Raw genomic sequence first — 12,217 nt, forward strand, 5'->3', positions numbered from 1 at the left:
ACGTATGACATGAATGTATGTTGCATTTGGATATTAAACTTCCAGTTGTAATGTGTTTTGTGTGCTGGAAATCTAAAATAAAAACTAAACGTTTTGGAAATGTTTAGCTGTTTAGGCAGCATGTCTGTAGAGCGATAAAAATGTGGTTAATGTGCCAGGCTTGTGGCTTTTGTAGCGAACTTGTTTCCTCACTCCACAGATGGTGCCTTTGAATGCTGAGTATTTCCAGCATTTTATGTTTTTATATTAGAGATTCAAAATGTATTTTTGTACTTTCATATAGGGGTTTGTTTATCTCCTGTTTAAAAAAAATCCTAGAATTGTGGAAATGTCACTGAATTCCACATGTTACCTAGTTCATAGATATCCTCTAGATGATTTGTACCATTAGTGTTAGATGCTGCTTTTTCTTCCATTGATTAACTGGTTTTGAAGTTTTCAGTGAATCCATTCAAATAACTTATTTCTGTCTTGTCAAGATTTTTGATCTGAACTCCAGAGCTTCCTCACCCTCAATAGGGGACTGCAAAAGTGTTGATGAAATGCTGGATGAAGCAGAGCGTGACGTATGCAGAGAACTTGACATTTCAACCACAGTAGGCAATCATACAATTATGGTTTGCAAAATTTTTATTTAGTCTTTAAGTATGGAAATCAAGGCTAATTTTAACTGGGCTAATTTTTCATTCTTACAATCGTTTTTTTGTTGTTGTAATGGTTTTAACTTTCTAATAAGAATACCTTTTAGTTGGATACCTTTTGTAAGATCAACTAACATTTTGCTCGGAATGGGAAATATTTCACCTTGGCACACTATTATAAATCACTCTTGACTAGCCATGATTTAATCTGCAAAAATGCAGTTCAATGAAAGTAGTCAATTCAAATTCAAGGCATTTTTATCTCCACTCCCACCCACCCATTCTGGCAAATTTAAAAAAAAAGTATTTCAATTTTGAGCTGTGTTTATGGATAACTTTGCTGTGGAAACTGCACCAATTGTGATCAGAGCTAAGAATGCCCTGTCTCACTTCATTTATGATCTGTTTGACCATTTGGAAATGAAGAAGACTTCCAGTTATTTTGGGCCGAATGGATGATTGGAATTCCAGAGTAAAAGGACTGCTTCCTGGCACACTGTGATGCAATTACTATTTTAGTGCAACTTTTTAATATTATTTAGTAGCTCCCTACATGCAACATTTACGTATTATCTCCATAAATGAATTGATTTAGGAGGGTCGTGGGATGGTAAATTCATAGTGTGTTATATCTTTTTTTAAAGCAAAAATGTGAACTTGATAAGAAAATAATCCATGGTGCCTTCAATGAAGTGATGCAAAAGATCAACCAGGAACACAGCCTACTTTTGATTATTGAAAATAGATATGCAGATAGTGTACAGGTAATTTCACTGTCATTCACTTACTACTTAGTGTTAGTCCGAGAATGACAATAGTTCCATTAGAACTTTATTCAAAACTATCTACTTAAGTTTTCCTCATTTTCAAAAGTGAATTTCACTAAGACTGCTTTGCAATTTTGTTCATATTGATTATTTAAATACATGGAGTAATATATTCAGTCTCTATTCTACTGTTATTAACATTGTTATTGGCACGCGCTTGATTAATTGTGCTTGATGTAACCTCATGGAGTTTTAAGATTGTTTACTGTCGATTCCTTTTATCATCTGATGGCCCTGTTGGGCAGAATTTTAATAATGCCACTAGACCAACTGGGACCCGTTGGGTCCCTGTCACACGGGAGCCCTGGTCCCCCAACGCAATAGTCCACCACTCACCCATAGCCCCCACGGAGGCCTGGTCTCCCAACGCAACCCGTTCCACAAGGCAATATTCCACCACTCACCCATTTCCCGAACGCAATATTCCATCACTGGGCAGGGGCTTCTCATTTCGCCTTATTCAAAATTCAGTGTACTGACTTTAAAATATTGGAAAAAATGCACGCTCCCTCCATGCTGCCAGGAATATACTTGATACTTGCTAAAAAAAACTGAGAGGACTGAGTGTTCCTCGATTGGAACTTTATTGGAAGCTGGGCCAGCAAAGATTTTAGCTGGTAAATTAGTCTTAAACTTGAATTTCTGAAGTTAAAAATCATGAATAACTTGTGAAATATAACATCAATCTGAATGAAACGTGACACAGACCACCACGGGACAATAGTGAGTAAGGCGATACAAATACTTTAGCGCTATCGTGTATCGTTTTTGCGTAGTTCCAGGATCACATGAATCGCATAGGTAGATAGATAGATAGATAGACAGACAGACAGACAGACAGACAGACAGACAGACAGACAGACAGACAGACAGACAGACAGACAGACAGACAGACAGACAGACAGATAGATCAAAACTGCTGATCTGTGCTTGATTTCATGCATTACGTTATTGTTTTTTGGCAAAGCAAAGAAAACATTGTTTAGATTAGATCCTTTATTTGTCATTCAGACCTTGCGGTCTGAACGAAATGTCGTTACCTGCAGCCATACATACAATAATAAACAACAGAACAGACAGTAAACACAAATTAACATCCACCACAGTGAGTCCACCAAGCACCTCCTCACTGTGATGGAGGCAAAAATCTTAGGGCTGCAGTCTCTTCCCTCCTCTTCTCCCTCTGCGCTGAGGCGATACCCCACCGGGCGATGGTAAGTCAGTCCCGCGGCTCACCGAGCTCAGCGAACGGGCCGGATCAAACTCCGCGGCCCGGGGGTGGTCGAAGCTGCCGCCCTCCAGTCCAGCGGACGCAGCTGTTGACGATGTCGTCCACTGGCCCGCGGCCAAACCCCGGACTCAGGCCGCCGCCGCCAGAACGCCGTCTCAGCCACCGGAGCACCGTTCCAGCCCCGAGCCGGGTCGCCCTCACGTGAGCGCCGTTCCACCCTCGAGCCAGGCCGCCCTCACGGGAGCGTCTCAGCTCTGCGCCAGGCCGCCCTCACGGGAGCGCCGTTACCCTCGAACTGGGCCGCCCTCACCTGAGCGCCGTTACCCTCGAGCCAGGCCGCCCTCACGGGAGCGTCTCAGCCCCTCACGGGAGCGCCGTTACCCTCGAGCAGGGCCGCCCTCACGGGAGCGCCGTTACCCTCGAGCCGGGCCGCCCTCACGGGAGCGCCGTTACCCTCGAGCCAGGCCGCCCTCACGGGAGCGCCGTTACCCTCGAGCCGGGCCGCCCTCACGGGAGCGTCTCAGCCCCTCACGGGAGCGCCGTTCCAGCCCCGAGCCGGGCCGCCCTCACGGGAGCGAGCCCAGGGCGAGTCCTGAAGATTTAAGTATGGATCATGGACAGATGGTACCATGTAATTGGATTATTGCTTGTTTACTTTGTATATCATCACCCCAGAAAATGTATTGGCTTATTTTTCATATCTTCCAAAAAAACAATTTTTTTTAAAAAATGGTTCCTGTTTTTCTATCTCTATAGTTTAAGAAGCAAGCTGGGCAATGGCTTAATACTTATCCCAGTGTTGGAAATCTGCTGTCAATCAAAAGATCGGTGAAGAATCTTAAAGCTCAACTGAGATGGAAACTGGTTGAAAAGAACAATATAGAAGATGTAATGTATACATTTTGAGTACTTGTAAGATGTTGCATCTCATATAGTATTACCTGCATCATAGTTATAGTGGTGATGACCACAGCAATTGCAATAAAAGTAAAGTGCTGGAAATCTGTGGTTGGACTGACAGAAGAGGTAATTTTAGGTCAATGACCTTGCATTAACTCTCTCTGACCTGTTGACCATTTTTCCAACATTTTTTGCTTTTGTTTCAGATTTTTGTTTAATTGAGCTGAGCACACTCAAACAAAGCCATACATCTACAAAGTGCCATCTGCAACCTGGAGATGCACAAAATACTTAATAGTGAATGAAGTACTCTGGAAGTGAAGTCACTGTGTGCATTATGTGGCAGCCAAGTGTTACATATCACGAAGGTGACTGATTGGACAATCTGCAACCATCAGTGCTACCTCACTTTCCTCCCACATCCCAAAGACATAGTGTGTAGGAAGGAACTGCAGATGTTGGTTTAAACTGTAGATAGACACAAAATGCTGTAGTAACTCAGCGGGACAGGCAACACATCTGGAGAGAAGGAATGGGTGACGTTTCAGGTCGAGACCTTTCGATCGGCTGCTGTAAATTATCCCCAGTGTGTTGGTGAGTGGTGGAATCTGGGAGAACTGGTTAGAAAGTGGGGGCAGTTAGGAGTAGAATAAATGGCCTTTTGGTGGTCAGCAGAAACTCAATGGACTAATGAGCTTGTTTACATGTTCTGACTACAATTATATTCCACAAAAAAGCCCAGCCATTTCATTTGAAGTACATAGGCTTGTTTGCCTTTTACAAATTGATCCTGCTTTAAAATATAATACAGTGCTAGAAAATATAATGCTGAAGGGTTACATGATGTCGGATTGTCTGCATATATAAATTACTAGACCAAGTGCAGACCCGTTGGGTCTGTTCCCCCAACGTGCGGTTGTTGGGGGGGAGGCGGCATGCAGCATCACACACACTAACTATCCCCCCCCCCCCCGCACTCACGCTAATTACCCCCCTTGATATTATATTAATATTATTAATTTGCTCCTTTTACCCAATAACCACCCTATCTACTGACGCACAGCCCCCAACTTGCAGTCACATCTAGAGAGAGGGTGGGGGGGGGGGGGGGGGGGGGGGTAGAGAGTGAGGGCAGAGAGAGAAGGGGCAGAGACAGAGAGAGAGAGACACACACACAGAGAGAGGGGCAAGAGGAATAGGGGGGTGGAGAGGAGGAGAAGAGGGAGGGTGGGTGAGGGGGGAAAGGTGGGGAGGAGTGGAGGAGAGAGAGGGTGAGAGTGAGGGAGAGAGAGTAGCAATGTTACAAAATTTTGAGATTTTAAAAATCAAGTCTGCAATTTATCCCATCAGATAAAGCATAAACATAAGTTTAATTTGACACCTAATTCACTTTCATATCTCAAGTATTTAAAAAGTTATGGCCATTTTCATACTGGGAAATGAGCATCTTGTTCCCTATTGATTTTCTATGGACATAACAAAAAAGCTGTGATCGTGAACAGTCAAAAGCCCATAACTTTCTTAAAAATTAAGAGAACTGAATGAAATTTTCAGTTATCATAGATTGAAGCATTCTGAAACAAATATAAAATAATCTTACTTGGATGACCTGAAATTAAAGCATATAATTAGTTAGTTACCCAATTGTAGCTAATTTCAGACTTCAATTACTAGATCTAAACATCTATCCATTTCTTAATAAATGATTAACATTTTTAAATAGCCTAAATGTCCAAATAATATTCACAAATAATTCACAATAAAACATGATTTTTAAATCTCATTTACATTAATTTATAGACCAAATGGAAGGAATTTAGTGTTTAATTGCTGTAAATAAATGCCCATTTAAATCAGCTTTCTAGTGGGTCCCTGTGGAACGCGCTGGTTTAGAACGTTCACATTGCGGTAGATTTGTGCCCCAAATGCCCAGAAAAATACTGCGGGATATAATGGGCCCAAAATGAGCTACTCGCAATATTAAACTTTGTATAAAGGGATCTTTAGAAGCCCTTTTTAATGTAAAAATATACAGCATTACGTCAGTTGACTGCTTTATGAGACCCTGCGGTTGCTGGTGTTCGCGGGTTTAGAGATTGATTTTTAAACTACTATAACTATTTTACGAGGCCTTTAAAACTAATAATAGCTTTTGCGACGGGGTCTTTCAGCGATTTTTCGTTAATAATTAACTAGGCTGAACATCCTCGATTTGAACAGCCTAGAGAAAATCGCGTTTTAAACCCGCCCCCTCTAAACGGCGCCAAAATCGCGCACACCCTCAGCGACAGATTTTCAGCGACGTTTCAGGTAGGCTTTGCAACATACCTAGAGAGAGGGGGTGCTGAGAGGGGGAGAGGCGGGGAGCAGGGAGGGTGGAGGGAAGGGGGTAGGGGTGTGTGGAGGGGAGGGGGGTTTAGGGGAGGGACGGTGGGGGAGGGGATGGAGGGGAGGAGGGGAGAGGAGAGGGGAGGGGGAGAGAGGAGGGGGGGAGAGGAGAGGGGGGAGAGGAGAGTGGGGGAGAGGAGAGGGGGGGGAGGAGAGGGGGGAGAGGAGAGGGGGGGAGGAGAGGGGGGGGAGAGGAGAGGAGAGGGGGTGGAAGAGAGGGGGGAGGAGAGGAGGGAGAGAGGAGAGGGGGGGAGAGGAGAGGGGGAGGGGGGAGAGGAGAGGGGGGAGAGAGGAGAGGGGGGGGGAGAGAAAGGGAGAGAGACGGGGGAGAGAGAGAGAAAGAGAGTGATAGGGAGAGAGAGAAGTGGGGGGAGAGAGGAGGGGAGAGAGAGAGAGAGTGCCTTTTTACTTCAACCCAAACCCAAACAACCATTTGCAGGCAGTGCTTTTTTATTTCAAACTAACCATATATTCATTTTCAAACCACATTAAGGGTACTCACAGTGATGTAGACATTTGTTCAGTGTCATTCAGAGCTGAGTGACAGAGACTACTTGACAGAGCTCCATCTTGCAGAGACTAATTGAGGCACACCACTTCCTGGTTTTATAGTCCCTCCCCCTCCCTCCAGCAGGGGCAGCAGAGAGAATGGGGAATTTTGTAAAAACATTAATATCTCTGTCATTTTTTCATCGACGGGAAAAATCCTCGGCACACATGCGGCGGAGGGGGACTCTGAGCGAGGTGGCCAAAAATGACGGCCGTAGGTGGCGGCGTTCTCTCGGAAATCGCAGCACAGACGGCCAAAAGCGGTCAAGAACAGAGATTTAGTAATATAGATAGACATATCAACAAATTACTTGTGTACATAGATAAAGCATAAGGATGCATGCACAATTTTCTTCTTGTAGTTGGACAATTATGATGATTTGAAGGTTCAGAAGATGAAGGAAGAAATACAGAAACTTCGAGATAACATCTATGAAGAGATCTGCTGTGAAAAAGAAGAATATGTATGGATATTAAAACAATATCACCATATTAGTCGTTCTTGATGAAATATAATGGAAATCATGTTGGATGTTAAAAAATTACAGATAGCTCCTATCTATTATCAACATTAAAGTTGTTGTTAAGATGGAAAGGATGTAGAAAAGGTTTACAAGGATGTGGCCAGGACTCATGGGCCTGAGCAAATGGAGAGGTTGAGCAGTCTAGGACTTTATTTCTTGGAGCACAAGGGGACGAAGGGTGATCTTATAGAGGTGTACAAGATCTTGAGAGGAATAAAGGGGGTAAATGCACAGATGTTAACCTAGCGTAGGGGAATTGAGAACCAGAGGACATCGGTTTAGGGTGAGGGATAAAGATTTAATAAGAGCCAGAGGGATAACATTTTTTACACAAAGGGTAGTTAGGTGTATGGAACGAGCTGCCAGATGAGGTAGTTGAGGTAAGTACTATCACAATGTTCAAGAAACATTTAGATAGGTACATGGATAGGAAAGGTTTAGAGGGATATGGGCCAGGTGGGAGTAGTGTAGATGAGGCTAGCTGGTTGCTGTGGGGAGGTTGGGCCGAAGGGCCTGTTTCCAAGCTGTATGACTCTATGACTAAATACTAAGAAATTAATAGACAATAGGTGCAGGAGTAGCCCATTCGGCCCTTCGAGCCAGCACTGCCATTCAATTTGATCATGGCTGATCATCCCCAATCAGTACCCCGTTCCTGCCTTCTCCCCATATCATATAACCATATAATAATTACAGCACGGAAACAGGCCATCTCGGCCCTACAAGACTGTGCCGAACAATTATTTTCCCTTAGTTCCACCTGCCTGCACTCATACCATAACCCTCCATTCCCTTCTCATCCATATGCCTATCCAATTTATTTTTAAATGATACCAACGAACCTGCCGCCGCCACCACTTCCACTGGAAGCTCATTCCACACCGCTACCACTCTCTGAGTAAAGAAGTTCCCCCTCATGTTACCCCTAAACTTCTGTCCCTTAATTCTGAAGTCATGTCCTCTTGTTTGGATCTTCCCTATTCTCAAAGGGAAAAGCTTGTCCACATCAACTCTGTCTATCCCTCTCATCATTTTAAAGACCTCTATCAAGTCTCCCCTTAACCTTCTGCGCTCCAGAGAATAAAGACCTAACTTATTCAACCTTTCTCTGTAACTTAGTTGTTGAAACCCAGGCAACATTCTAGTAAATCTCCTCTGTACTCTCTCTATTTTTGTTGACATCCTTCCTATAATTGGGCGACCAAAATTGTACACCATACTCCAGATTTGGTCTCACCAATGCCTTGTACAATTTTAACATTAAATCCCAGCTTCTATACTCAATGCTCTGATTTATAAAGGCTAGCATACCAAAAGCTTTCTTTACCACCCTGTCTATATGAGATTCCACCTTCAAGGAACTATGCACGGTTATTCCCAGATCCCTCTGTTCAACTGCATTCTTCAATTCCCTACCATTTACCATGTACGTCCTATTTGATTTACCATGTACGTCCTATTTGATTTGTCGTGCCAAGGTGTAGGTGTCCCCAAACATATCCCCTGACTCCGCTATTTTTAAAAGCCCTATCTAGCTCTCTCTTGAAAGCATCCAGAGAATCTGTCTCCACTACCCTCTGAGGCAGAGAATTCCACACTCACCACTCTCTGTGAGAAAATTCAAACAAAACAGAGAAGAACTGAGGCATCAAGTGCCAGCCTCTGCCAATGTTTCCTATTTGAGGTTTATCTGCTTTATGTTTAGAATCATTTTATCTTAAATTTAAGTACCCAACATTCAAGAAAAAATAATGAATTATCCAACCGGAGACATTATTTCATTAAAAGAAAAGATTGTAAGTTTTATATCATGGTTGCTGACATTTTTCTTCTTCTTAGTGAATTTGGGGAAACTTGCAATAATAATATCTAGGAAGAAATATCTTTGTTATACTTGTTTTAAAATTGAGCCATTGTATTTTGGAGAACCATTGAGATCTTGCAGAAAGCAACAGTGAATAATTTAAATTGATTCTTAGTATATTCAGGCACCTCATTTTAAAATAAAAGCAGGAACACTGCAAATGCAAATCAGATCACAAAATTGGAGAAAGGGAGAGATTGCTGTATGGTGTGTGCCCTTTCAGAGATGAGGAAGGACATTTGTCCAGTTTCTTGGCTTAGAACAGTATAAAATACCCCATAGAATCGGTAACTGGTCAGAAGGTGGTGTGGGAGAGCAGATGCTCGGGTATCCAGAATGTGTTACACTGTGGCTACCTGGTGGTTTCGTAGAGAAGTATCATTAGGTTGCCCCATTATTACGCTCAATATCAAATTTTATTTGGTTGAACTCCTGTAAAACGCCATGGGCTCTTTTGCAATATAAATGCGTTACTGTTGTTTTCATCAGCATAACAATGGAGATGATAAAATTATGTAGGAAGGAACTGCAGATGCTGGTTTACACTTAAGATAGACACAAAATGCTGGAGTAACTCGGCGGGACAGGCAACATCTCTGGATAGAAGGAATGGGTGACTTCTCAGGTCGAGACCCTTCTTCAGACTGAGCGTCAGGGGAGCGGGAGTTACAGAGATAAGGAAGTGTAAGAGATCAAAAGGGATGATCATGGAAAATGTAGAATAGATCATTGTTAGCTAGGACAAGGCGACAACAAAGCAAACAAAGATCAAATGTAATCGGGGAACAGTCAGACTACATTCAGACTGGTCGGAGAACTGGGAAGAAGGAGGGGATGGAGAGGAAGGAAAAGCAAGGGTTACTTGAAGTTAGAGAAATCAATTATCATACTGCTGAGGTGTAAGCTGCCCAAGCGAAATATGAGGTGCTGTTCTACCAAATAGCGCTGGGCCTCACTCTGGCTATGGAAAAGGCCCAGGACAGAAAGGTCAGTGTGGGAATGGGAGGGGGAGTTAAAATGTTTAGCAACCGGGAGATCAGATAGGTTTGGTGGACTGAGCGGAGGTGTTCAGCGACCATTTGTGACACTTGTTTCCAATTAGGACAAGGGAGGAAAACTATGCAGCAATTATACTTGGATTTGGTCACTTGTCATGCTGTAGGCTTCCTATACATCCACACCGAAATCTTCCAACCATACATACTTACATATTGATCACTGTATAATCATCGCTTCCCTAACATTTTGCCCTTGAGGTTAAGGAATTTTAAAATGCTTAATTTTACTAAATTATGTATGTTTTATATAACCCATCCATTTCCAAGAAATTTTGTTTTTGTAGTTTTGCCAACAGGTAATTGCAAAATGATAGATACATCTGCAGAATAGCCAGAGGAAGTGTTTCTGAGGTTTTGTGGATTTTGTTTAGCATGGCAGTTGAATGGATGTGCTTTTCCTTTACAGGAGAGGCTTGACAATATTGTTCAGCGTTGGTTTCCTGAGCTTCCTCTGCTCCATCCTGAAGCAGCAATCAAAAGTTACATGGTAATGAGCAGTAGGACATCTACTTGATATAATATTCACGTTTTTATATTTGGATGTACAACTTTTTTAAACTGACACAGCTGGTAGATCTGCTGCCTCATAGTGCCAACTATCCTGACCGTGGGTGCTGTCTGCGTGGAGTTCACACATTCTCTCTGTGATCACGAGGATTTCCTCCGGGTTGCCCGGTTTCCTCCCACATCCCAAAGACGTGCAGGTTTGTAGGTTATGGAAATGGTCTACTGGAAATGGCCTCTAGTGTGTAGGGAGTGTGTGAGATAACATCTCACTAGTGTGAACGGGTGGACGATGGTCATTGTGGACGGCGGGCCGAAGGGCCTGTTTCTATGAATATTTTATTCTAGTTTCCACGGTCCTAAGTTCACTGTTTGTGGAAGTGACAGAGTGAGCAAATTGAATAGTTCGTTGATGGATTTGACTTCATGTGTGCAGAAGAGGATATTTCCCAAGTTATATATTTCAATTAATTATGTACTTAACAAAACCGGAAAACCACAAATGCAATTAATTCTATAAACACTGTCTATCTTGTGCTTGGAAATCTAATTGCCTAGATATTAGATTGCATGATGTAATGTTCTTGTGCATGACATGATTGAATTTTTATGAAAAATTGAACATTATGAAGTCAGGAACTGCAATTTAGTTTCCAGGATCCTTGTTATCGTTCTGTCTGACAATATGCAGTGCCCTTCTATTTATAATTGCCAGGATTTTCTATTTGAATTGGAGTGGCCCACATTAGCTAGAGGATATTCCTACAAAGGCAGGCTTTGGCAGTACCCATGAAAACTGCTTCTGTGTGATTTTGAGATAGAGATTTGAAGATTGAGCAGGGCCCTGGGGCGTACAGTAAAACACAGAAACTCAGGGATGCAAGGACATAGTTCATTAAAAGTGGTGGCACAGGTTGATTGGGTGGTGAAGAAAGCTTTTAGCATCTGACAGGATATTGAGTACAGGAGTTAGGACTTCATGTTACAGCTGTGCAAGTCTTTGGTAAGGCCTCACTTGGAGTATTGTGTACAGTTCTGGCCACCCGGCCATGGGAAGGATGTTGCTGGAACTAGTGTTGAGTTATAAGGAGAGGCTGGGTAAGCTATTACTACTTTTCCCTTGGAGTGTAGGAGGCAGAGGGGCGAGCCTTATAGGAGTTTATAAAATCATGAGGGCCATGGATACAGTGAATAGCCACGGTCTTTACTCCAGGTTTGAGATATGGGCCAGTTGCAAGCGAATGGGACTACCTCTGTTAGGCAACTTGGTTGGCATGGACAGGTTGGGCCGAAGGGCCTGTTTCCAGTATATATGACTGGTGAGATGGCCAGCCGCATCCGACCTACCAACCCCCTAATCCACCCCCACTTTATAAACATCTCTCTCTCCTCCCCACCCATCTCTCTCCACCACACCCATCTATTTACTGTAATATTCCTGGACCTGGTGATGGCCAACTTTTTACTGATCGAGGTGAGATGCTTTACACTGGCAAAGCCACGTAAGAAGAGGCCTTGTGTAAAGTCTAACGAATTGAGCATTGTTGCTATTGAATTTCTCAGTGATACGTATGTAACTACAATGCTCCTTTCCCCCTCCACGCAGTCTTTACATTCTTGCTGAGGAGATTAGTGACAATTATGGTATTAATGTGCTTCTTGAATTTGTATATCATGTCCCTGGATGGCACGGGAGGTTCTGTGGAAGCCAGGTTCCTCTGTTCATCAATC

At 43.0% G+C, this 12,217-nt stretch overlaps 1 protein-coding gene across 6 annotated transcripts in view; it reads left to right on the forward strand.

Moving 5' to 3' along the window:
* Window positions 1-12,217, forward strand: part of stk31 (serine/threonine kinase 31) — a 111,452-nt gene that overhangs the window by 82,110 nt on the left and 17,125 nt on the right. For 3 of the 6 annotated variants that reach the window (XM_033046467.1, XM_033046493.1, XM_033046457.1), the window contains 5 exons: window positions 480-617; window positions 1,286-1,405; window positions 3,456-3,587; window positions 6,899-7,000; window positions 10,389-10,469. In XM_033046467.1, coding sequence (XP_032902358.1) covers window positions 480-617; window positions 1,286-1,405; window positions 3,456-3,587; window positions 6,899-7,000; window positions 10,389-10,469 — 573 coding nt within the window. The remainder of the gene's footprint in view (window positions 1-479; window positions 618-1,285; window positions 1,406-3,455; window positions 3,588-6,898; window positions 7,001-10,388; window positions 10,470-12,217) is intronic. The other 3 variants (XM_033046484.1, XM_033046476.1, XM_033046503.1) reach the window with 2 other exon arrangements.

This window comes from Amblyraja radiata, chromosome 2, assembly GCF_010909765.2.
Source record: "Amblyraja radiata isolate CabotCenter1 chromosome 2, sAmbRad1.1.pri, whole genome shotgun sequence".
In the NCBI taxonomy this organism is placed as follows: Eukaryota; Metazoa; Chordata; class Chondrichthyes; order Rajiformes; family Rajidae; genus Amblyraja; species Amblyraja radiata.